This window comes from Gobio gobio (genome assembly GCF_949357685.1).
Source record: "Gobio gobio genome assembly, chromosome: 15".
Classification (NCBI taxonomy): domain Eukaryota; kingdom Metazoa; phylum Chordata; class Actinopteri; order Cypriniformes; family Gobionidae; genus Gobio; species Gobio gobio.
The window spans coordinates 24,312,403-24,340,352 of record NC_137108.1 but is presented as its reverse complement, the minus strand read 5'-3'; the positions used below and the strand labels follow the sequence as shown (position 1 = coordinate 24,340,352).

At 37.9% G+C, this 27,950-nt stretch overlaps 1 protein-coding gene across 1 annotated transcript; it reads left to right on the top strand.

Annotated features, from left to right (window-relative positions):
- LOC307138577 (cell adhesion molecule CEACAM6) lies at positions 1 to 27,950 on the top strand. The gene is made up of 8 exons (XM_079836958.1): positions 1 to 80; positions 321 to 656; positions 23,485 to 23,760; positions 23,876 to 24,127; positions 24,351 to 24,477; positions 24,797 to 24,837; positions 25,000 to 25,022; positions 25,465 to 27,950. The coding sequence occupies exons 1-8, from the start codon at positions 29 to 31 to the stop codon at positions 25,597 to 25,599; spliced, it is 1,242 nt and encodes a 413-aa protein (XP_079693084.1). The 5' UTR covers positions 1 to 28; the 3' UTR covers positions 25,600 to 27,950.

Genomic DNA, 27,950 nt, shown 5'->3' with positions numbered 1-27,950 from the left:
AGTTCCTGACAGATGAGAGAGCTCGATCATGATGGTTTATTATCGTTTGTACTGGACACTGTGGATATTGTCGTGTTTTGGTGAGACCTTTTAGCAGTTAAATAATTCTCTGTGTCGAATTTCTATATAAAATGACTAGTTATTCCTATTTTATTTATGTATAAATTCAGAAAAATAGGTTGTCTGTCATTTGCTGAAGCTATTTTTTTGTTCTTACTACCAGTAAAAGTAACTAGTAGAAAGTAGTTAAAGTAGTAAATTTAATTTAATTGCAAATGTAAAGACAAATGTATCCTTTTTCTACTTCTTTTTTTTCTTAGGACAATATTTAGGTCAAGATCTGCAGTTTCCTGAGCCGGCTAATAGAGCAGTAGGAGGAAGTGTTGTACTCGCTCCTGCTAACCCACCCTCCTCCTCCACATCGAGTTATTTAATTCAGTGGTCTTTTAACGTTGCTTCAAATGTTATAATTGGAGTAGCGTCTGGTGGTGCCCCTACAATAACCCCCGAATATGCAGGCAGAGTCAGTTTAAACATCACCACTCTCGCTCTGGAGCTGCGGAATCTGACACTGGATGATTCTGGAATATACAGACTGACTGTAACACCTAGTGCTGTAGAAACACTTAGAGGAGAAACTGCACTACAAGTGTTCGGTGAGTGTGTTGCTAAAACTTGGTTCAGTATTTACTGTAAAATATTATCCTATAAATCTTTTACATAAAATTAACGTAAGAATACTGGCAACCCCTGCTGTCAGTATTTTACTCTTAATTTACAGTTCTCCTACCATAATCTACTTTACAGTATGTTACTGGAATAATACCATGTAACTTGATTCAAGTAAACTCATTTCATTTGGAAAAAACGATTTGAACCATTTAAAATGTTAATATATACAGCACTGTGAAATTATTTCATTTGAGTCCACTAAACAAAACATTTTTAAACAGTGTTAGGTGTAATGCATTACTAATTAATTAATTACTGTAATTTAATTACGTGTCCCTTGAAAAAAAAAGATTACATTTAATTTTTCTTTAATTTGATTACAGTTACCTCTGTAGAACTGCCTTAACAAACCTATATAAAACAGTGGATTTAACATCAAAATTTGATGTCTGATGCTAAAATGTATGTTTTTAATGTAAACTTCTCCCTTTAAATACTTTGGTCAGTTTTATATATTTATTTGAAAGAATTAAAAGAGCAGTTACATCCTTGTGTTGTTCAACTGGTCAGAGTTGAAATGGGATTTAGAAAGTAAAGTCAATTAGTAACTAGACTTACATTTCCTGAAGAAAATGTGAGTGGGGCTTGCCATGGAAAATGTCAGCACTCAGGTGTTGCTAGGCGGTTGTTAGGGTATCTTGGGTGGTTGCTACGGTGTTATGTGTTGCTAGGGGGTTGCTATTGTGTTCTGGCTAGTTGCTAGTGTATCCTGGATGATTGTTAAGCCTGGTTTGATATGCGCCCTCGATGCAAACTTCTACCGAGCCCACACTGGTGTGGGTTAAGCCTTGTTACGCAGCGGACATCTTCCCGGCAGTCAAAGCAGCATTACGACGTGAAAGTGCGGACTCAGAGGAAGATGTGAGGGTTTAGGTTTTAGGGTGCGCAGACCGATCGGTGACTAACTTGAAGCAGATATATGCCGGTTAGAAATTTTGTCTGACTTGAGACAGACAGCGCAGATGCCATGTGATAGTGACGTATGGCATCAAAGTACCGCGAGAGCGATTCCAGAGCAGCCGGTGCAGTTTCTCTAGAGCGGCTGCACCAGACTCTACGAACTCTGATGATGACACAGCTGTTCCACAATTGGCCGAATTCCCCGCACAACAGCGATTACATGTGTTTCTTGTTTATTCTAAAACCTTCAGTTCCACTAAAGCTCACAGATCTGTTTTTTTATAACAGTAAAACCTCCTTTAATGGAGGCGCGATGTTATATTGTAATGTTTATCAAAATAAAAGTGATAAAAATTGTAGACCCCACTTCATTGATAGGCTTATATGTTGAACTTTATTCTACAAACACACGCTGTATTAAGCAGTGCATAAAGTATTACATGACAATAATGTCTCTGAAACATCTGTGTATTGCCAAATATTGCATTTAGTTCACTTCAGCTGTGATAAAGTATGCAAACACAGCGCAAGCGTCACCGCGGGAAGCAGAAAGTGTCCGACTTCGTCTCCGAAAAATTTTCACGAAACTGAGTGAAAATGTTTAGTGAAATTTGTAAATATTTAATTTAGTTGTATACATGTGTAGGCCTACATACATTTTATTCTCATGTCACAAGTAATAATATCAATGTTTACTTTTTATACGTTTTACACGATTTTTTTGTTTTTTGGTGAAGTGTAAGTTACTAAAATAAATATTGTCACCTGTGTAGGCCTACATTATTCTACTTCTTCTCGACTGTTTCCTGTTCCCTGGTGGTTTATAGAACAATTACTCAGAGTCGCCCTCTGTCGTTTCAAAGAATAGCACAACGGCGAGCGCGTCAAGTATAAACGTCATGTCCATTTGGGGAGGAGCGTGCACAGTGAGCGGAGACTTGTGCTGTGGAGCCAGGTGAAAGTATAAACAAGGCTTTATGGTGTTGCGGTACTGGGCCAATGGGAGGCGCTGTTTTACTTTTTCACGCTATAAAAATGGTGCTCCTCTAATATTATTGCAATTTTTAATGCACTTACTTAAGGGCTCATGAACTGGCTTTTTAATTTTTTTTATACTTTTTGTCTGAGGTCAACTTATGACGTTCGCGTGGTTTTTACATTCAAAAACATCATAATGAATAAGTAGGCTATTTTCTGCCCTGGTTTTATGGCTCTCTGAAGAAACGCTCTGTTTCACTGAATCACTGCAGACTTGGAAGTAAACACCCACGGCTAGGATTGGATAAGATTTACATATTTAATGAGCTTCAGCTCCCCGTCAGTACATGTGGGAACTGTTTTGAAAGCGTCTGGGGAAATGCTCAAAGGACTCGCAAAATGTCTTTATCAAACAAACACAATGATTCATCTCTCATCCACCAGCGATTGATTGGAATGTTATTTGTTTATTACTTGGCCGGCCCGATCAGTGAATATAACCGCGACCCGTACACACACACACACACATACGCTTACGCGCGCAATAAATAAATGTTATTTCACTATTTAAGATAGTTTTGGTAGCCCGTCTGAAAAACACATAGACCCTGGACGTTGGCCTTTGCGAGCACTGACCCCTAACGTTACAAGTCCGATCTGATCACGAATTAACCAATAACACCTCAAATAAAAGATGAACATTTATATATCAAAGGCTCAAAGGAAAGTTGATTTCTCAATTCATCACGCCTTTAAGAGTTAGTAATACTCTTTGTGTTCACTGTAATGGCAAGTTTTTACGCTTTAAAATGGCACCCTTTTGTGTAAGTTAAGCAAGTGGTTATGAAGTAACTGAGTAAAGAAATAGTAATAACTCTGCAGCGCCTCCCGCTGGCCCAGTACTACCGCATCACCATAACAATCATAAAGCCCTAGCAACTGGCTGCCAGCCTGGGGTCCGTTCTTTGTACCTCGCTAAATACATCAGAGATGATTTGACAGATCCCAGATCTTTTAATCGTGATAACTGATCTCTGGCTAATTTGGTTCTTCAAACGAATTTGCGGATTGGATTAAAATATCTGGATTAAATGATATAAGATTACTGCGTATTCTTGTGTTCCCTGAAGAGGGCACATGCATCGATACTCAAAACCACGATCAGCAATGCAGCGATTGGCTGGCGGCAAGACAGCAACATAATGACATCATGCCTAATTAAAAATCCACCTGGCAAAAAACTTGACAAATTACACAAAAAAGCACCACGAATTTCTGGATCTTTATAAGGAAACCGACATAAAAGTTATATATTTTTTAAAAAGATGATTACCAATTATTTATATCAGTAAATAGCAATTCATTACATTTTTAAGTTAATTTGAAGCAAATTTGTTACTTGACAGTATTAAAGTTCAAGATCAAGTTCTCTGCTTCTCCTGCGCTGCATCAAGCCACTCCCATAATATCCGTCATCACTAAAATTAATGCATGGTTCAGAGTAACTGTAGGCTACATGTAACTGTAGCATGTGTTTAAGACTGCAATAACATTATAAAGTAATTATTCCATCACAAATAAATCTCAATCAAGTGGCCGTCTGTACATACAAGCTTTTACACAACCTTATAATATTATTATTATGATTATTTAAAGTAAATATTTCAATGTTGAAATTGATTCACACATTGACAGGCTGGACACAATAATTTACCATGACAATGATAAATTGAAATAGAAAAACTACCGAAAACACACAGACTCCTTCTGAATACCAACCTATTCTGCACTGAGCCAACGCAGAGCTCGGTCAGCAACTCCCTCTCGTGACGCGATGTTGAAAAAACGAAACGGCCTCTTTATCTAAATTTGTGCTCTCATGTCATTTTAAAACATTTTAAATTCTGCATTACCTTTTCATATGGTATTTTCATACAAGGTTATATATTCATTTGGAAAAAAAATGTACCTGCAATTTGCCCTTTAAAATGATTATTGCCCCTGGTTCAGTAATGAACTCTTGTAATAAAGTAGCAGTGGCTGGGACAGATTTTAAGTATCACCTCAAGATGCAATCTAATCCTGTTTACGTGAAATAAGCCTGCTCCCGAGCAGGTTTAAGTTTACGGACCTGTTACTATGACAGCAAGTCTAGGATGAGCTTCAAAGAACCAAACAATCCAAGATCATGCCAAATCGTCAACAATCAAATCCAGCTATCAGAGTTAGCGAGGTACGAAGAACGGACCCCTGGTTGCCACACCAGAAAACACTTGCATCACTGACATGACAAGACAGGCTCTTTTGGCTAAAGCTAAAGAACTTCCACAATCCGACAGCATGATGCAACAACCAGTGGAAACTGGATCTTAGGTGAGGTGGGTGGGTAAAGTCGGTAGGGACGAGAGAGCAATCAGACACTCTCTTACAGCTGGAGCGAGCTTGGATTGATTGATTGCTCAGATGCATCATAGACTAGGAGCACAAAGCTGAAACAGCGCTGGAAGATCATCACTCATCAACCAGTTACTTATTCTTTGTAATTACAAATATTTGTATGCTGGGATCAGCTTGGGATGCTGGTGTGTTGTCTTTTCAAGACCACAACAAAACTTGCAAAATGTTTCTTTAATGTGTGTTCGTAGTTAAATAAAGACCAAGACAATTTTCCAAATTTATTTTAAATGTTTTAATAAAGAAATAAGCATGTTGCTGGTTACATGTTTATTGATACACAATAAAATCCTCAGTGTTAAACAAACACTGCTCAATTTTCATATGGTCCCAATATAGAGAGTAAATGTAACAATGAGAGTAATAAAGAGAGTAAATGAAGCAATATTGCAGTTAGTGAAATTGAGGATTTATTATACACGTGATGATTGAGTATTAGCTATGACACCTGTGGTTAACAAGCAGTATCACCGAAAATAAGAGGAACAACAAAAACGATATGAGCAGAAACAACAACTACATATGACTGCAGCCACACAGCCTTTGATTACATTAACTGCAAATAAAATCAATATCTCACCAGAGGATTAGTAAACACCTCCAAAAGCAGCATTACCATATTCACTTATCATATGGTACATGTACAAATGTTAATGAAGCCCTTTAGTTGGCCGCTTAATTTTTGTTGAAAGTGCATGCTATCATTATTTTCAACAATATGTCATGCTCCTGACTGCAATGACATCACTTTTACTATGTGCACTTTTTGGAATCATTGACTGACAACTGGATTTTTGACACATGTGAGTTCCCAAATGAGTGTAAAAGTCTTTAAAAAACAAAACACTGCTTGCAGACAGAGAGCTGGCATACTCACACTCAACCTGGTAAGACCATGCTAGTGAAGCATCTTCACCAGCTCCGGTTTTTATCTTGAGAACTGCATAATATGCTGGTCCACCAGCTAGATCAGCACTATACCAGCACAAACCAGCCTGGACCAGCACTATACCAGCACAAACCAGTCTGGATCAGCACTATACCAGCACAAATCAGCCTGGACCAGCACTAAACCAGCACAAACCAGCCTGGACCAGCACTATACCATTACCAGCACAAACCAGCCTGGACCAGCACTAAACCAGCACAAACCAGCCTGGACCAGCACTATACCAGCACTAACCAGCCTGGACCAGCACTATGCCAGCACAAACCAGCCTGGACCAGCACTAACCAGCCTGGACCAGCACTATACTAGCAGCTAGACCAGCACTATACCAGCCTGGACCAGCACTATACTAGCACTAGCCAGACCAGCACTAACCAGCCTGGACCAGCACTATACCAGCACAAACCAGCCTGGACCAGCACTATAACCAGCCTGGACCAGCACTATACTAGCACTAGCCAGACCAGCACTAACCAGCACTATACCAGCACAAACCAGCCTGGACCAGCACTATAGCAGCACTATACCAGCACTAACTCTGCAAATTCTGAACCTTCTGCTTCATTCAGCTGGACGTTTAATGGAACAGACACCAATGTGACCACAGACACTTTCACCATAGATGAGACTGAATTTTAGCCTGTTAGCATGTCCTGCTTGCTAGCATGAGTTAAATGAGCCAACCCCCATCTCCATATGATGTAATAATGCAAAGATATAGGTCTTGTTAAACGGCTGCTACACTCTAAAACATGCTGGGTTAAAAATAACAGCAATTGGGTTGTTTTAACCCAGAAGTTGGGTTAAATGTTTGCTTAAAACAAACCAATTGCTGGGTTAAAACAACCCAATCGCTGGGTTTAAACAACCCAATTGCTGGGTTAATCCATTTTCAACCCAACTTGGGTTATTTTTAACCCAGCATTGTGTAAGGTACTATGTTTGGTTGCTAGGGAGTGGCTTGGCAGCTGTCAGATGATGATACTCCAAGGCTGCTTGCCAGTAAGATATAAAACAACCCCAATTCCTCTATGTCAGTGGTTCTCAAAGTGTGGTACGAGTAACACTAGTGGTACTCAGGCTGCCTCTAGTGGTACGCAGAGGAATCACTAAATAAATGAATGTTAAAACACATACATTTTAATTTAAACTTTATTTGAGTAAAGTTTTTGTTTTACATTTAAGTACAGTAGGCCTACAGTTTTAATGTAACTTAACAACACATTTTAATTTAATCATTATTTAATTATTTTATTTACCTGTATGTAAGCACAGTGCAGTGTTAATGTACAAACAGTGTATTTACAATGTTACAGTGGCTGACAACAATAAATATTCTTATTAGGAATAAACTGCCTCGTTTTTGAACTGTGCAGAGCTGTAGCTGAATAGTTAGGCCTACTACGCTACTGTATTTTAATGTTGGCCATTATGGTGGTACTTGGAGAGCCAAATATTTTCTGAGGTGATACTTGGTTTGAAAGTTTGAGAACCACTGCTCTATGTCATTCAGATATCACTCTTTGGGTTTGAATTGCTAGTGTGCTCAGCAATGGTTGCAAGGGTGTGGCTAGGAAGTTTGAAGGTGATTCGTGATTTGCTGTTTGCTGCCCAGAGTCAAACGATCCCACCCTAATGTTTCTATGACACTTCTATTCAAAGATATCCCTTTTGATCTCTTTGAATGGAAGTCTAAGAAACTTGTTGCTTGTGGCTTGATAGCTTCATGAGAAACTGATTAGTTGTCTGCATAAAATGAGCCCACCCTATGTCTCTTTGACACTGTGCTGCAGAGTTACCCATCTGGGCCTTTAAAAATGGCAGTCTATGGGATCAGTTGCTAGGGTGCTCTAAATGGTTGCCAGGGCATCGCTTGATAGCTTCATGAATCATGATGAGCATGAGAGACTGATTAGTTGTCTGAGTAAAATGAGCCCACCCCTAGTCTCTATGACACCACTGTGATCCAGAGTTATGCTCAATACAAAATTCCTATGCAAGTTAAATGGGCAGTCCCTTCACCATAGTATGCAGTGTTGGGGAGTAACTTAATTAACTACAAGTAGCGAATCTACTAACTTAATTACATTTTTCAGTAGCTTGTCAGTAGCTCAGTTGCTTTTAAAACAATGTAGCTTTTCCAGTAACTAATTTATCCAGCAAGTAGCGGTTTAGCGCGACTAAAAGCTACATTCGGTTTTGTGTTTTGATGAGCCTGCAATGCATTGAAACGATTGAAACAGCACAGTGTTTTCTTATTTGATCACATACTAAAATCGCGCGTTACCGCCATCTATTGTTTCATCGCGCATCTTGCGGTGCGGCTTCATGGTTCACAGAGAAGTGATAACTTGATAACGTGGGTTGATAACTTAACACTAATCGCTGTGATTTTTGTTTATACAAACAAAAGATTAAAACGCTGTCTGCGTCGAAGACTTCAAGCACATTCAGGTGAATCATAGCTTTTTAAAATGTATTATCCTGCTATATATAGGCCTATCGCTATATATAGGCTAGGGGAGCGCGGGGCACAACCTAACGCGGGGTTAGTTTTAACACGCATGTTTTAACCCTTTCCACACATGCCAGAATGACAAAACTTAGTGTATTTAGGCTACTAGTTGCCATATCAACATTATGTAGAGAAAAAATACATAATGTACTGTGTACATTAATGTACTGTGTAATAATGTACTGTGTGTTCAAGAGAGTTTTCTACCTAAGCAGGATTTTGAAAGATTGAACACTCTTCATAAAGATTTCTACGGGGCAGGTGAATCTACCACTGACATGAGCACTGAAATAGTTTGTGGCAGAATATCTGGTGGTGTTGCCCTTTTATGGCACAAAAAGTTTGATCAGCTAGTTAACGTGGTCAGATTGGATGTTGACTGGGCTATAGGAATTGAGTTCAGTTGTGGTGGAAAAAAGTTAATGAAGAAGATAATGAAGATGAATATCTCCACAGGTTGGCTTGTGTTATGTCTTTTATTCAGGATAATGCCTCTACATGCTTTTTTATTGTGGGTGACATGAATGCAGATGTTTCTGATGGTGGCTCTGTATTTGGCAATCGTTTAATACAGTTCTGCTCTGATAATGGTTTGATTCTCTCCAGTAAATTGCAGTTACCTGATAATAGCTATACTTACATCAGTGAGGCATGGCACACAACTTCATGGTTAGACCACTGCATCTGCACAGCCGATGCACATGATTCCTTAGAGTCCATGAGGATTAATTATGAATTTGCCACTACCGACCATGTGCCTTTTTCTTTATCAATAAATTTGGGCAATTTACCTACTCTACTGTCTGTGAACAACGATATGTGTGTAGGGAAATTAGACTGGTCAAAATTGACTGCGGAGGATCTTAATGTATACTGTGTTCAGACTGACAAATTGCTGAGTAATATCGACTTACCAATAGATGCAGCTGCTTGCTGTGATATTAACTGTAAGAACCTGCAACATGGTATTGAGTTGTGCTCCTTGTATGATAATATTGTTGAGTCCCTTCTTGCCTCAAGCAGGCCTCTGTACAAGACCAAGAGGTTTAAAGCCAAGCCAGGGTGGAATGAATATGTTGAAGAGCTTCATGCTGAGGCTAGAAGGGCTTTCAAAGCTTGGGTTGAGTCAGGAAGACACAAATATGGCCCCTTATTTGAATGTAAGAAACGGGCAAATGCAAATTTTAAATATGCCTTGCGTTTTATTAAGAGGAACGAAAACACAATGAGATTTGATCGTGTAAATCATGAAAAATTATTCTATAAATTACACAACAGAGGAGTTCCCAAATTTCTGGTAAGAATTCTGGCTTTCTGGTATGCTCATCAGTCAATGTATGTAAAATGGGGTAACTTTGTATCTGCACCATTCAATGTATGTAACGGAGTTAGACAAGGAAGTATTTTGTCTCCCTTTCTTTTTAATGTTTATATGGATGATCTATCAAAGTTGCTAAACGAATGTGGAACTGGGTGTATGGTTGGTAATATGATTATCAACCATTTGATGTACGCGGATGATTTGGTCATTTTTAGTCCATATAGTGCTGGTCTTCAACAGTTATTGAAGATCTGCTCTCAATATGGCACTGACTTTGACATTAAATATAATGCAAAAAAGAGTAACATTATGATTATTAGGAGCAGGGAGGACAGGAACTTGTTGTTTCCTGAATTCTCCCTGTCTGGTAGTGTTCTTAAAGGTCCCATGGCATGACATTTTCATTTTATGAGGTTTTTCAACATTAATATGAGTTCCCCTAGCCTGAATATTGTCCCCAAGTGGATAGAAATGTTGATCGGTGTCAGGGCCGGCCCTGACCAATTTCCTGCCCTAGGCAAGATTTTACTTGGTGCCCCTTGTAAGGTTTAGCACTACATGTTATCAGTCTAAGTTGTGGAATTACTACTGTTTTATTTTTGTAAAGCATTGATGTTTTTATTTTTATTAGGGGCCAAGCACCGAAGGTGCGAAGGCACCTATTGAAACCGTTCCCGTTCTTATTATTAGGGGCCAAGCACCGAAGGTGCGAAGGCACCTATTGAAACCGTTCCCGTTCTTATTATTATTATTCATCTTCTTCTTCTTCTTCTTCTTCTTCTTCCGCCACGAAGTCTATGGCAGCCCATAGAACCGTATGGTAAAAAGTTGTGAAATTTGGCACACTAATAGAGGACAGTCTGACATGTCACCGTAGCAAATTTGGAGTCTCAAACTCAATCCCTCTAGCGCCACCATCAGTCCAAAATTTGACTCATGTTTATGCTAAGAACTTTTGAACCATAAGGGCTAGAAACAAAATTATTTTTTCCTCTGATTCCTTGGCTCAAGACGATTCCATTGCACCCTATGACGTCATTTTCCGTCATAAAAATTTTCCCGCCATTTTGAATTTTCCGAAAAACCTACTTTTACGAACTCGTCCTAGGCGGTTCATCCGATTTGCACGAAAATTGAACCAGATCATCTTCAGACCATGCTGACAAAAAATCTTGCAAATCAAGTTGATTCGTCAAATCATTTGCGATAAACGCGCAAACAAATTTTACGTAGCGGTTGCAAAAACACTCTTAAGGCAATATCTCCGCAACGCTTTATCGTATTCAAACCAAACTTGGTACATGTCATCACAAGCATGACTTGAGGCAACATACAGCGTTTCGGCGCAGTGCCACCTACTGGTCCGGAGATACGAAAAATTGCAATTTTTACTTATAACTTCTGAACTGTTTGTCCAAAAATCATAAAAGTGGTCTCGTTACATTCAGGACGGCATGCCGAGTCGTCTGATATTCAATTTTACCATATCGGCCATTTTGGCTGTCGGCCATTTTGAATTTTGTCAAAAAATGCTATATTTTACAAATGCATTAGTATATTGTTACTAAACTCGGTATGTGACTTCCTTGCTATGCCCTGAAGGTACTCAAAAAGTTTTAGGGCAGTGCCACCTTGTGGTCAAAAGATATAACAAACTTGACAAAAATGCTAATAACTTTTGATTAAATTAGCCTAGTATATTGAAACTGGTCATAATAGAGTCATTGGCTCATGCCGATTCAATTGCAACCTATGATGTCATTTTCGGTCATGATAATTTCCCCGCCATTTTTAATTTTCCAAAAAACCTACTTTTACGAACTCGTCCTAGACGGTTTGTCCGATTTGCACGAAAATTGAACCAGATCATCTTCAGACCATGCTGACAAAAAATCTTGCAAATCAAGTTGATTTGTCAAATCTTTTTCGATAAACGCGCACACAAATTTTGCGTAGCGGTTGCAAAAACACTCATAAGCCTATATCTCCACAACGCTTTATCGTATTCAAACCAATCTTGGTATATGTCATCACAAGCATGACCTGAAGCAACATGCAGCGTTTCGGCGCAGCGCCACCTACTGGTCCGGAGATACAAAAAATGGCTATTTTTGCTTATAACTTTTGAACTGTTTGTCCAAAAATCATAAAAGTGGTCTCGTTAGATTCAGGACGACATGCCGAGTTGTCTGATATTCAATTTTACCATATCGGCCATTTTGGCTGTCGGCCATTTTGAATTATGTGCTAAAATGCTATATTTTACAAATGCATTAGTGTATTGTTACTAAACTCGGTATGTGACTTCCACTCCATGCCCTGAAGGTACTCAAAACGTTTTGGGGCAGTGCCACCTTGTGGTCAAAAGATATAACAAACTTGACAAAAATGCTAATAACTTTTGATTTAATTAGGTTAGTATAATGAAACTGGTCATAATACATTAATTGGCTCATGCCGATTCAATTGCACCCTATGACGTCATTTTCGGTCATGATAATTTCCCCGCCATTTTTAATTTTCCAAAAAACCTACTTTTACGAACTCGTCCTAGACGGTTTGTCCGATTTGCATGAAAATTGAACCAGATCATCTTCAGACCATGCTGACAAAAAATCTTGCAAATCAAGTTGATTCGTCAAATCGTTTTTGATAAACGTGCACACAAATTTTACGTAGCGGTTGCAAAAACACTCATAAGGCTATATCTCCACAATGCTTTATCATGTTCAATCCAAACTTGGTACATGTCATCACAAGCATGACTTGAGGCAACTTGCAGCGTTTCGGCGCAGCGCCACCTACTGGTCCGAAGATACAAAAAATGGCTATTTTTGCTTATAACTTTTGAACCGTTTGTCCAAAAATCATAAAAGTTGTCTCGTTAGATTCAGGACGGTATTCAGAGTTGTCTGATATTCAATTTTACCATATCAGCCATTTTGGCTCTTGGCCATTTTGAATTATGCGCTAAAATACTATATTTTACAAACGCATTAGTCTATCGTTACGAAACTTGGTATGGGTCTTCCGCACCATGCTTTGAAGGTACTCAAAAAGTTTTGGGGTAGTGCCACCTTGTGGTCAAAGGTTATAACAAAATTTACAAAAATGCTAATAACTTTTGATTAAATTAGCCTAGTTTAATGAAACTGGTCGTAATACATTTATTGGCTCATGCCGAGAACATAGATTCTAATTTTGCCATATTTGGTCAAACATCCTGTCCTCAATGTTCTTATTTGATCAAAACCTACTTTTTCAAACTCATCCTAGACCGTTTGTCCAATTTCAACCAAAATCGAATCGTATCATCTTCAGACTGTGTCAACAAAAAGTTAGGGATTTTGCATCTATAGATGAAACCGTTTTTGTAAACCACAGCGACGAATTTGAGGCATGATGCCAAAATGACTCTTGAGGCTGTATCTCTGCAAAGCTTTCACATATTGGCATCAAACTTTGCATGTGTCATTGTTCCCTTATTCTGACCACACCACATACATTTCGTAACTGTGCCACCTATTGGTCAAAAGTGATAAACCATTAATTTATATTATCAGTGACTCAATTTATGATATTTCAGCCATTTTGCCTAATCTTCTTAAACTGTATAATTGTTCATTGTTGCAGTTGGTCTGACACTCTCAGACTACAATGCATTTTCAGCCTCTTGCCTAAAATCATCTTAAAACGTGATTAATTGCTCATTGCTGCAGTTGATCTGACACTGCCAGCCATTTTGGCATGTCTTGTCTTCTTCTTTGCGCTTGGCCCCGGTATTGCTGCTTGCAGCTATATTTATTAGGGGCCAAGCACCGAAGGTGCGAAGGCACCTATTGAAACCGTTCCCGTTCTTATTATTATTATTCATCTTCTTCTTCTTCTTCTTTTTCTTCTTCCGCCACGAAGTCTATGGCAGCCCATAGAACCGTATGGTAAAAAGTTGTGAAATTTGGCACATTAATAGAGGACAGTCTGAAATGTCACCGTAGCAAATTTGGAGTCTCAAACTCAATCCCTCTAGCGCCACCATCAGTCCAAAATTTGACTCATGTTTATGCTAATAACTTTTGAACCATAAGGGCTAGAAACAAAATTCTTTTTTCCTCTGATTCCTTGGCTCAAGACGATTCGATTGCACCCTATGACGTCATTTTCCGTCATAAAAATTTTCCCGCCATTTTGAATTTTCCGAAAAACCTACTTTTACGAACTCGTCCTAGACGGTTAATCCGATTTGCACGAAAATTGAACCAGATCATCTTCAGTCCATGCTGACAAAAAATCTTGCAAATCAAGTTGATTCGTCAAATCATTTGCGATAAACGCGCAAACAAATTTTACGTAGCGGTTGCAAAAACACACTTAAGGCAATATCTCCGCAACGCTTTATCGTATTCAAACCAAACTTGGTACATGTCATCACAAGCATGACTGGAGGCAAAATACAGCGTTTCGGCGCAGCGCCACCTACTGGTCCGGAGATACGAAAAATTGCTATTTTTGCTTATAACTTCTGAACTGTTTGTCCAAAAATCATAAAAGTGGTCTCGTTACATTCAGGACGGCATGCCGAGTCGTCTGATATTCAATTTTACCATATCGGCCATTTTGGCTGTCGGCCATTTTGAATTTTGTCAAAAAATGCTATATTTTACAAATGCATTAGTATATTGTTACTAAACTCGGTATGTGACTTCCATGCTATGCCCTGAAGGTACTCAAAAAGTTTTAGGGCAGTGCCACCTTGTGGTCAAAAGAAATAACAAACTTGACAAAAATGCTAATAACTTTTGATTAAATTAGCCTAGTATATTGAAATTGGTCATAATAGAGTCATTGGCTCATGCCGATTCAATTGCAATCTATGATGTCATTTTCGGTCATGATAATTTCCCCGCCATTTTTAATTTTCCAAAAAACCTACTTTTGCGAACTCGTCCTAGACGGTTTGTCCGATTTGCACAGAAATTGAACCATATCATCTTCAGACCATGCTGACAAAAAATCTTGCAAATCAAGTTGATTTGTCAAATCGTTTTTGATAAACGCGCGCACAAATTTTGCGTAGCGGTTGCAAAAACACTCATAAGCCTATATCTCCACAACGCTTTATCTTATTCAAACCAATCTTGGTATATGTCATCACAAGCATGACCTAAAGCAACATGCAGCGTTTCGGCGCAGCGCCACCTACTGGTCCGGAGATACAAAAAATGGCTATTTTTGCTTATAACTTTTGAACTGTTTGTCCAAAAATCATGTCTTCCGCACCATGCTTTGAAGGTACTCAAAACGTTTTGGGGCAGTGCCACCTTGTGGTCAGAGGTTATAACAAAATTTACAAACATGCTAATAACTTTTGCTTAAATTAGCCTAGTTTAATGAAACTGGTCATAATACAGTCATTGGCTCATGTCGAGAACAGAGATACTAATTTTTCCATATTTGGTCAAACATCCTGTCCTCAATGTTCTTATTTGATCAAAACCTACCTTTTCAAACTCATCCTAGACCGTTTGTCCAATTTCCACCAAAATCGAATCGTATCATCTTCAGACTGTGTCAACAAAAAGTTAGGGATTTTGCATCAATAGATGAAGCCGTTTTTGTAAACCGCAGCGACGAAGTTGAGCCATTATGCCAAAATTACTCTTGAGGCTGTATCTCTGCAATGCTTTGACATATTGGCATCAAACTGTGCATGTGTCATTGTTCCCTTATTCTGACCACACCACATCAATTTCGTATCTGTGCCACCTATTGGTCAAAAGTGATAAACCATTAACTTACATTATCAGTGACTCAATATATGATATTTCAGCCATTTTGCCTAATCTTCTTAAACTGTATAATTGTTAATTGTTGCAGTTGGTCTGACACTCTCAGACTACAATGCATTTTCAGCCTTTTGCTTAAAATCATCTTAAAACGTGATTAATTGCTCATTGCTCCAGTTGATCTGACACTGCCAGCCATTTTGGCATGTCTTGTCTTCTTCTTTGCGCTTGGCCCCGGTATTGCTGCTTGCAGCTATATTTATTATTCATCTTCTTCTTCTTCTTCTTCTTCCGCCACGAAGTCTATGGCAGCCCATAGAACCGTATGGTAAAAAGTTGTGAAATTTGGCACACTCATAGAGGACAATCTGAAAAGTCACCATAGCAAATTTGGAGTCTCTAATTCAATCCCTCTAGCGCCACCATCAGTCCAAAATTTGACTCATGTTTATGCTAATAACTTTTGAACCATAAGGGCTAGAAGCAAAATTCTTTTTTCCTCTGATTCCTTGGCTCAAGACGATTCGATTGCACTCTATGACGTCATTTTCCGTCATAAAAATTTTCCCGCCATTTTTAATTTTCCGAAAAACCTACTTTTACGAACTTGTCCTAGACGGTTCATCCGATTTGCACGAAAATTGAACCAGATCATCTTCAGACTATGCTGACAAAAAATCTTGCAAATCAAGTTGATTCGTCAAATCATTTTCGAAAAACATGCAAACAAATTTTACGTAACGGTTGCAAAAACACACTTAAGGCAATATCCCCGCAGCGCTTTATCGTGTTCAAACCAAACTTGGTACATGTCATGACAAGCATGACATGAGGCAACATGCAGTGTTTCGGCGCAGCGCCACCTACTGGTCCGGAGATATAAAAAATGGCTATTTTTGCTTATAACTTTTGAACCGTTTGTCCAAAAATCATAAAAGTGGTCTCGTTAGATTCAGGAAGGCATGCCGAGTCGTCTGATATTCAATTTTACCAAATCGGCCATTTTGGCTGTCGGCCATTTTGAATTATGTGTTAAAATACTATATTTTACAAACTCATTAGTCTATCGTTACGAAACTTGGTATGTGTCTTCCGCACCATGCTTTGAAGGTACTCAAAAAGTTTTGGGGCAGTGCCACCTTGTGGTCAAAGGTTATAACAAAATTTACAAAAATGCTAATAACTTTTGATTAAATTAGCTTAGTTAAATGAAACTGGTCATAATACATTCATTGGCTCATGCCGATTTAATTGCACCCTATGAAGTCATTTTCGGTCATGATAATTTCCCCGCCATTTTTAATTTTCCAAAAAACCTACTTTTATGAACTCGTCCTAGACGGTTTGTCCGATTTGCACGAAAATTGAACCAGATCATCTTCAGACCATGCTGACAAAAAATCTTGCAAATCAAGTTGATTTATCAAATCGTTTTTGATAAACGCGCACACAAATTTTGCGTGGCGGTTGCAAAAACACTCATAAGGCTATATCTCCGCAACGCTTTATCGTATTCAAACCAATCTTGGTATATGTCATCACAAGCATGACCTGAGGCAACATGCAGCATTTCGGCACAGCGCCACCTACTGGTCCGGAGATACAAAAAATGGCTATTTTTGCTTATAACTTTTGAACTGTTTGTCCAAAATTCATGTCTTCCGCACCATGCTTTGAAGGTACTCAAAAAGTTTTGGGGCAGTGCCACCTTGTGGTCAGAGGTTATAACAAAATTTACAAACATGCTAATAACTTTTGATTAAATTAGCCTAGTTTAATGAAACTGGTCATAATACAGTCATTGGCTCATGCCGAGAACAGAGATACTAATTTTGCCATATTTGGTCAAACATCCTGTCCTCAATGTTCTTATTTGATCAAAACCTACTTTTTCAAACTCATCCTAGTCTGTTTGTCCAATTTCCACCAAAATCTAATCGTATCATCCTCAGACTGTGTCAACAAAAAGTTAGGAATTTTGCATCAATAGATGAAACCGTTTTTGTAAACCGCAGTGACGAAGTTGAGCCATGATGCCAAAGTGACTCTTGAGGCTGTATCTCTGCAATGCTTTGACATATTGGCATCAAACTTTGCATGTGTAATTGTTCCCTTATTCTGACCACACCACATCAATTTCGTAACTGTGCCACCTATTGGTCAAAAGTGATAAACCATTAACTTATATTATCAGTGACTCTATATGATATTTCAGCCATTTTGCCTAATCTTCTTAAACTGTATAATTGTTCATTGATGCAGTTGGTCTGACACTGTCAGACTACAATGCATTTTTCAGCCTTTTGCCTAAAATCATCTTAAAACGTGATTAATTGCTCATTGCTCCAGTTGATCGAACACTGCCAGCCATTTTGGCATGTCTTGTCTTCTTCTTTGCGCTTGGCCCCGGTATTGCTGCTTGCAGCTATATTTTTCATTGTTATTGTTTTATATGATGTCCAGTCCATTCTACCCCGTCATTATGTTCATGATATTATTATTATTATTTTATTTTTTAAAAGGCTGATGATAGTTAAACTATACAAAAATAGCACCTACGCCACATTACAGCCTAAACACAAATAGCAAGAGTAATAGCATCCAGCATTCATGCACAAACTATGCATTGAGAACTAGCAAAAGTGTTTGTTTTCCAGTAGATGGCAGCAATCTTCCACTAAACTATGCACATTCATGTTTTCACCATGAATTAAACTGAGAAATGTAGATATTTAATGTGAATTTTAAATAAAATGATGCTATTTTAAATAAACCTGTATTTAAATATCATTACTAATTTTGGCAAATACATTTTAAAATTGCCATATGTCCCCTTAAAACTGCACAACTGTAGAGTAAAAACATTAGGCTATTAAAAAAGTGATATTGCATGCATTTTTATCTACAAAATCACACTATCTGTGCCCACTGGAGAACCCAGAACAGCTGTGCTTGCATAAAGTTTAAGGTAAAACTGGAATTAATTAGCGAACATAAGTATTTTACTACTATGCAATTAAATAAACTGTACATTCATTAGCCTACATCACTGTACCTCACTTTACACTGCAAAAAATGCTCTTCTTATTTAGTATTTTTTTTCTTGTTTCCAGTCCAAATATCTAAAAATTCTTAAATCAAGATGTATTTACTTTTACTGTTACTGTTTGGGACAGAAACAAGAAACAAGATTTCAATCAGAAACTAGATTATTTTTCTCACCCCATTGGCAGATCATTTAGCTTGTTTTAAGCATAAACTCACTTAATTTTAATTTTATTTTCAAGAAAACAAGAAAATATATCTTATGTCATTTTACTTTCTAGTAAATGCATCTTAATTTAAGAAGTTTTAGATATTTAGACTAGAAACAAGACAAAATACTAAGTAAGAAGAGCATTTTTGCAGTGTTTCCCTTATCTTGCCTGCATCAGAGGGCTTCTGTCTTTTTTGATACTACAATTCGGCCATCCATCATAAATTATCAGGCAACTTTCACCGTGTCTACACCTGGAGCGAGCGGCCAAGCAGCCTAAAAAATGAAAGCAATCCTGTCTACATTAGATGCGGCGAGAGGCGACGCGACACAACAAATTCCCAACGTTAAACCGATCGCGCGTTATATTTCTGACGCACTTCAAGTAGCTCGGCGGGGGAGATTGATGAGGCGGACCGGGAAGATGCGGGGGACTTAGGTAAGTTAATATTAATAAAATAGTATCAGTAATACATTTTGGCGCCCCTATGGATGAGTGGCGCCCCTAGCATTTGCCTATTCCGCCTATGCCACGGGCCGGCCCTGATCGGTGTAAACCCGAGTTCTGGCTGTCTTTCTCTGCCTTTGAGAAAATGACAGGCCAGACTAGCCAATCCTGAAGTCTCCTGGTTTGACGTCCAAGCAGGAACGGTTTCCTCCCTTTCCTCCGCCCAGAGAATCTGGCACGCCCATGCAAATGCTCGAGAGAATAGAGATCATTGCTTGTGAACGAGTGAACGCTGGCAGTTTCTCAGTGTTTGGATGTACAAATGAAAACAGAAGTCTTTTTTCAGTTCCTTCTGATCTGTGATCAGTGATTTCTTATGTGTAGCTAATTATTTATTATTCGTGCACACGCAGCGGCTTCTCTCTCCAGACAGAACGGTGTTTTCGTGTTTTCTATCTTGTGAGTCAGTGTTTTTGTACGTCCTCGTCGCGTCTATCTGTTCTAAAATGTGCATACAGTCATTTCTGCTCAACATAGAGAGCCACATCTTTAGAGATAAACCTCACACACGCCGAAGCTCGGGCTGACCGGTCGGCCTTCAACATCCCCGACCCCCAGTACTGCATCTGGCCCACAGCGGAGGCGCCTTACGCGGCGCGAGATAAAGCAGACGAGGGGTAAGCGTGAGCATATCCGGGCTAGCCAGCTTTCCCCACAATAAACTGGATTACATTCGATTACTGCTGTTGTGTCTTTGTTTGCGCTGTGTACTCAACGCGCGTCACTGACGCTTTTTATATGATTGGAACATGTCTAAAAATAATGCTATAATCAACACTTACTCGTAACTCGTTCGTCTCGACAGCTGTAATGGTACTTTGCATGTGTTGCAAAGTTGGTAATAATGATGAAGACGGACTCGGTGTGACTGGAACTCGTGTTTATTCAGAACTCTCAGATACAAACACAATAAACTCGCGCTGACAGACAGCGCTCTCACAACTCAGTAGTTACTATAAATAACTTTGTTAGCAATCGCTCCGTCTCCGTGATGTCCGGTTCGCGAACGAATGATTCTTTTGAACCGGTTCTTTTTAGTGAACCGAATCAGTTCACCAAATCGGACTGAATCGTTCTAAACGGTTCGCGTCTCCAGTCAGCGCTGATCCATAATTTACTAAAGTTACTAACTTTCTGACATGAGTGACAGTCCCTCCGACTAGAAATAAACTAATAACCTGAAGTATATGCTGTAACTACAACAGCACTGAACTGAGACTGACAGAACTGATGTGAAGTGAACTCAGGTCCATCCGTCTCTCTGGCAGCAGCTCGTGCCTGCTCGTGACTCGTAGACCTCGTTAAACCACGCCCCTCCGCTCATTTAAAATGCAAATATGTCAGCCAATCACAACAGTGGGCGTTTTTACTGAAGTCTCACAGCAGACACGCCTCTTGAAGCAGGGCATTCAGCCAGAGGACAAACATCAGTATTGAAAAAATGCCTTTTATTTCTAAATTATGACATTTTATGATGTAAATATCATACTAACAATATAAGTACACCTCAGGAAACATTATAAAATAATAGAAAAATGCCATGCCATGGGACCTTTAAAGTATGTGATGAGGCTAAGTACTTAGGACATTACATAACTGATGACCTGTCTGATGATAGGGACATTTTTAGACAGTGTCGTATGTTGTATGCACAAGCTAATATGTTGATCCGCAAATTTAGAATGTGCTCAGGATCTGTGAAGACTACACTTTTTTAGAACATTTTGTACCCCTATGTATACTGCCCATTTGTGGCGCTGTTACAAAAAGAGCAGCATGCAGAAACTGCATGTAGCATATAATGATGGAATGAGGCTGCTGCTTAAGGTGCCACGTTGGAGCAGTGCGAGTCAGATGTTTGTTAGTGCTGGTGTAGCTACCCACCTGCTCTGCAGTGTTGCGGAATATCATGTACAGATGTATGTGTAGGCTAACGGACTCTGCAAACAGTATAATTTTAACACTGACGAACCCAACACTAAGTTCAGTCAGATTTTTCTCCAGATTGTGGAACCACTGGCGTTTTAGTTTATATGCAAATATGTGATATGTATTGTTTGTTTGTGTTTGTGTTTGTATTGGTATATTTCATGTTTGTGTTTTTTGGACCATGTGTGTCCTGAATAAAAGCTTTGATGATGATGATATGTAGAGAAAAAATATCGCCAAAATTAAAAAATCTCTGGAAGATATTACCGAACTTTTATTTAACCAAAAGTACATTTCTTACTTAAGTTTAGTTTTCATCTCTGTTTTTTTGTGTTTATTTAAAATAAGACAAATCCGATATTATTTTAATCTTATATCTGTTATTTAACAGTTGAGATCGTTCTTTAATGCTGATCTATCAGCAGAAGATAAACCCCAGTTGCAACGCACCCGCGCGTTGTAACTGCGTTAAAATGAGCCCCTATATTAGAAATATGCCATTATATTCTATACTTTTATGAATTCTTTTGAGAAACCATGAGAAAAGGGTGAATAATGACTGAGAGTTAATGTTCAGAAATTATTTATTATTATTATTATTATGTTTTTAGCTATGCTGTAAGCCCTATAGCTGTATTTAGCGGTGTGTTTGATGTCAAACTCAAAAATGAGTATATTTTTAATGATTAAAAAATGCCATTATTTTATTTTAAAAAGTTAATAATTGTATATATATATATATATATATATATATATATATATATATATATATATATATATATATATATATATATATATATATATATATATATATATATATATATATATATATATATATAGGCCTACTCTTTGGGTTTGAATTGCTAGTGTGCTCAGTAGCTATATATAGGCCTATATATATATCCGCCATAGTTTAATCTGTCCCACCAGTTTTATAAAGAACCTGAAAGATCACTAACGTGGTGTTTGCGTCATTGCACTGGCAAAGCATCCATCGGTCAATTGAACAGAAAACAATATTGCGATATAGTTTAGTGCACTTATCCCACGGCAAAGGCTCTGATAGGTCGTGCGGGTTTCAGAATGAAGTGCACAATGTTCACGCAAGCAGCGCATGCTTCGCGTCTCAGAGCGGCTTTGTTCGCACACACACACCCACGCACACACACACACACGACATGATGCATCACTGCACTTGCTGTGAGTTTACCTGCATTTTTGTCTACTCCTGTGTTGCTTATTTTGGTTCTTGCATAATTGATGTAGAGATTTTGAACTTTGACAGTCAGTTTGAGATACAGACTCACTCTAAAAAAAAAGGCTCGTAATCATAGGGGAACCTTTTTTAGTGCTATATAGCACCAATTTTGGTGCTTCAGTGGTTCTTCAGCGGTTCTTCAGAGGTGCTATATAGCACCTTAGTCAAAGAACCGGTGAAGAACCTCTGAAGAACCGCTGAAGAACCTCTGAAGAACCGCTGAAGAACCACTGAAGCACCAAAATTGGTGCTATATAGCACTAAAAAAGGTTCCCCTATGATTACGAGCCAAGAACCATTTTTGGTGCAATATAGAACCTTTATTTTTTTAGAGTGTACATTTGAGTATTGTATTTGGATAGTTTACTTAATAAAACTTTACTCTTATCATAATTGTATTGCTTTGTGTTGTTTTAAACCCCAAAAATTTAACTTAAAACATTTTTCATTAACTATTATTCAGTTGTTTGTAAATGTTCAATTTAATTGTAAAAAAATATATATATTTATAGGCTATTTAAACTAGTTTCAATGTAGTTAGCTACATTTTGTTAGTAACTTGCAGTGTATCTAACTACTTTTTCAGAAGGGTAGCTTGACTGTGGTTTAACTTCTTTAATTTATAAGTAGCTTGTAGCTTGTCAAACTACAGTTTCAGAGTAGCTTCCCCAACACTGTGTCTATGGTGTCAATTTTCTGCACCTCTTAAATACTACAATTTGCCAACTAGTTGTTAAATAAGGGCTGTAGGGTGTTTGATTCTTCAGACTTGTACTGACATCCTTGTGATAGTTGTAGTCCTAAAAACTCTTTTGCTGTTGTTACAACTGTTCATTGTGTCCTAAATGTGAAAGACTAACTTAGATACAGTATCTTTGTTCTTTTTCTCTCTTTTATACAGTAAAAGTATCTAATGTCAGTCTTATTGGTCCAGAAGAATCATTAATAGAGGGCGACTCCTCTGCTAACATCACCTCTAAGGGAACTGGCAACATCACCTCTGTGCAGTGGATGAAAGATAACAGTTCTCTGTCTCCTAGCAACAGCATCATCTTCTCACCTGATAACAGATCAGTGTTCATCAGTCCAGTGCACAGATCAGACAGTGGGGAATATCAGTGTATTTACAGTAACCCTGTCAGCTCTGACAGAGCAAAACTCAGACTGATCATCAACTGTGAGTGTTAAACATTTAAACATCAAGATGATTTGAGCTCAAACCTGATGAAATATAGACACACTTCAGTGCTCAGTTTGTCCCTCTAACAGTGAGTCTCTTGTGTTTGTTCTAGATGGACCAGATGTTTCTTTTAAGGGTCCGGATGTGGTGGATTTAGGGGTTCCAGTGTCTCTGTCTTGCTCTGCAAATTCTGAACCTTCTGCCTCATTCAGCTGGACGTTTAATGGAACAAACACTGATGTGACCACAGACACTTTCACCATAGAGGAGACTAACTTCACTCACAGTGGAGATTACAAATGCACTGCCTGGAATAACATCACAAAGAGAAGCGCCTCACAAACACATGCTTTACTAGTTAAAGGTAAGTGATACAACTAACTCTAAATGTGTTTTCAACTTTCGATATCCAGTGTTTTGACCTTTTTAACATTTGTTCATTGGAGCTTTCTGTTTTCATCATTTTATTGCCTTGTGTTGTCTTAATTTTTATTTTTTAATGAAGGTTTTGATGCAGTGTATATAAAGTGTATTAGATATTATTGTGTGCGGTATATGGTCTGTTGTTTATTGTGTTTTTTCTATAGTCGGTGAAGGAGGAGGAGGAGGAGGAGGACTGACAACAGGAGCGATAGTTGGGATTGTCATTGGAGTTTTAGTGGCAGTTTCAGGCATTTGTGGTCTGATTGTCTATCTAACAAAAACCAACAAAATGTAAGTAATCTGGCACCTCCTGGTGTAACTTGTAATCACAGTTTTAATTTGACACATATGTTAATACTAATAATAATGTGTGTACAAATCACAACTTATATCAGCATCCAACAGGTCTAGATCTGCATATTATCTCGGTGATTAAAAATATATCATTTTTGTTTATCGTTTATTAATTGTTCAGTTACAGTTTTCGCTAAGATACATTTTTTCCTCTATATTTAATACAAAATATAATGACCATGCAAGCTAAACTGTTTTTTTCTGAGACAGAAATGTGGTAAGGCTTTTAAAGAATTTATTTGTCTTTACTCTACAGCCCAATGTTAAACAAAGAACAAAAAGGACAATCAAGTGGAGGTATGTTTATTTCTTCATAATACCAACATGAGTATTAATTGATTGAAACAACACTGATACTGACCATCCCATAATAGATTTCAGATGATCTATTCATATTACAGATGGTTCAGTACATATTTCTCAGTATCAAACTCATTGAGTGTTTCTTTCTTTAAGCAGCAGCACAAAGCAGACAAGAGCCTGTGAGTGACTTTCGGCTTTTCTCCTTATCACAACCATTTTTCTCTTTAAAGGACCCAATTTGAAACTGTAAATCTGACATCACAAACACTAACAGGAAAGGTGTTCTTATCTCGGTAGAGTCTTTTATCTCATAGAGGTTATTAAAGAGTTTATGGCGTTTATAGCAGGAGGGATGAGTGTATGTTTCAGTCAGCTCAAATGGACTTCAATCTTTCACATATTATTGCACAAAGACATGTTGAGGATTGCAATTAAACTATGGATATTATAAACATGAATTCAATAATGATAGGCATTACCTCTAATTCATAGTGGTCTTTCTGTCTAATTTTTTAAATATCAGCAACATTTACATTTTATCACAATTTTTTTCAAGAGACATCATCATTGTGTGCCTGATGTTGTGATTATAATTTAATAAAAACAAATAACTATTCGCAGGACTCAAACTATGAAGAAGTCCTTGATATCCAGAAGACTAGAGGAGATGGAGCGGCTCAGGTGAAGAGGAGTGACTCTACTATATATGAGAATTTCAGTTGTGAAGAAAATGAGTATGAAAATGTGAAGCATTGAGTTTCAAACCAAGGGCCATGGGCTCCTTCACCTCGGGTGAGCAGTCCAGTCTGTCCCATTGTACAGCATTACTGTATGTGTGCTTTGGCTGCATCACAAAATAAGTGCTATGTATTCTGTCCTGTAGTCTTGCAGTAAAAACAAGGAAATCAATTGGTTGGATTCTTTCTTTCGCTCTTTCTTTTAAAATGCAGGCCTATATTGAATCTTTGCACACATAACTCGATAGAACAGATTTAACAGCTGTTTCATTGGGAGTTCTACATGTTTCCCATCTCCGTGTTCATTTATTAAATATTTGGCTTGTTTTTAAATATAAATTCTATATTTATATTCAGGCTATAGCTAATATTTAGCTAGAATTGATCACATACACCAAACAGTTTCTCAGAAACAAACCATCAGACACATCCTCATTCTTTATTTCTTAGACTGTGATAGTGGGTAGTAAAAACAGGTTACATTGTTGAGTAGATTCACCTTTAGACCTGAATACAATGTCACTCAGGGGAAAGAAACGAGGAAGCGACATGGTTGAAAATAGGGAGGTTTGGTAAAGAAATGGGTAACACTTTAGAATAATGGTCATCATTAATAAGTAACTATGCAGGATGTAATGCAGGACTAATGAGTACATTAACAGTTCAGCTTAACTAATATAGAAACAAGCTTAACTAATCAGTAAATAATATCAAATTTAGGAGATAGTTCCTTGTTAAGTAATCAATAATTACTTAATGAGTTTAGCCTCATTAATAACGAACTAACTGACAAATTATAACATTATTGCGTGTCTGAGACTCACCAAAAGATCATCTTTTTTATTCTGAATATAGTAATAAAATGCATCACTAATTACTCAAGTGGTACCTAGGCCCTCTGCAGGAACTACTGGTGATCTGGACCATTATTTTAAAGTGAAAAAACATATTTTTCACTTTAAAATAATGGTCCAGATCACTAGTAGTTCCTGTAGAGTGACTAGGTAACACTTGAGTAATTAGTGATGCATTTTATGACCACGTTAAGAGTACAAAAAGACAATTGCTCACATCTCAGACACGCTAATGTTGTGATTAGTAATTCTTTATCATTTGTCATAGTTACTTATTAGTTCTTAGTGATGCCAATCTCCTTCAATTATTATTGATTACCTAATAAGGAACTATCTAAATTCAAAATTACTTACTGATTAGTTCAGCTTGTTTCTAGTTAATAGTAGTAGCTGAAGTGTCACTATTCATTAGTACTATCTTTTAAGATTGAACATTGGTCTGGGAAGTCTGCTCAGTATTTTCTACTGCACAGGAGGCATGATCAACAGGCATAGTTTAAATGACTCTGATAGTCCTTCAACCAGACCACAAGAGGCGTGATCAACGGGCATAGTTCAAATGACTCTGTACATAATTGGATAGTCCTTCAACCAATCAGACCAACGATCCACCGCTTCTCTATCCGTCATTGTGTTAACTTCTTGAGCAATTTAAGCTACAGCTCGTCTGTTTGATCGGACCACACGGGCCAGCCTTCGCTGCCCACGTGCATCAATGAGCCATGACCAGTGGTGTAAAGTAACGAATTACAAATACTCTCGTTACTGTAATTGAGTAATTTTTCTCAGGAATTGTACTTTATTAAGTAGTTTAAAAACAGTGTACTTTTACTTTTACTTGAGTACATTTTAAGTGCTGTATCGGTACTTTTACTGCATGTGCTATTTTCCCTAAACCTGCCATCGCTACATTATGTAAAAATTTTTCCTGTCAACGTGATTGGCTAAGGCGAATAATCAGTCCTGTGACTCCATGCGTCATGCGTGTGACTCCCGTCAAATCAACCATGATAGCGACCAGCCTAGAGTGAGAGGCACGCACGCTTTATGAAAGGGGGTTGTTGCCTTTTACTGTATGATGACTGAAATCATGAAATTGCCTTAAACAATTACTAAAAATTGACTGCGGAATATTACATTTTCTAATACACGCACAAATGGTACGTATTCTGTTAGTGCTGCACAAACTCACGGTGCCATCTGCTGGAAACACTTCATTTAGTTTGATTATTGGCCAGGCTTCAAAGTGCTTTAAGCATTAAGTCAAGTCAAGTCAACCTTATTTAATATTGCGCTTTTAACAATGCAGATTGTTTCAAAGCAGCTTTACAGTGTTAAGGAAAATAATGCAACATAATTTTATTCAGCCGTATAGCCATTCTGGAGGAAAAACTGTCATCAGTTCATTTCAATTATCATACAGTGACAGTATGGGCTTTAGATCAATAATTAGATCAGTAATTTAGTTTATATGGTTAATTTAGTTTAATAATTAGTTTTATTTGGATACTTAGTC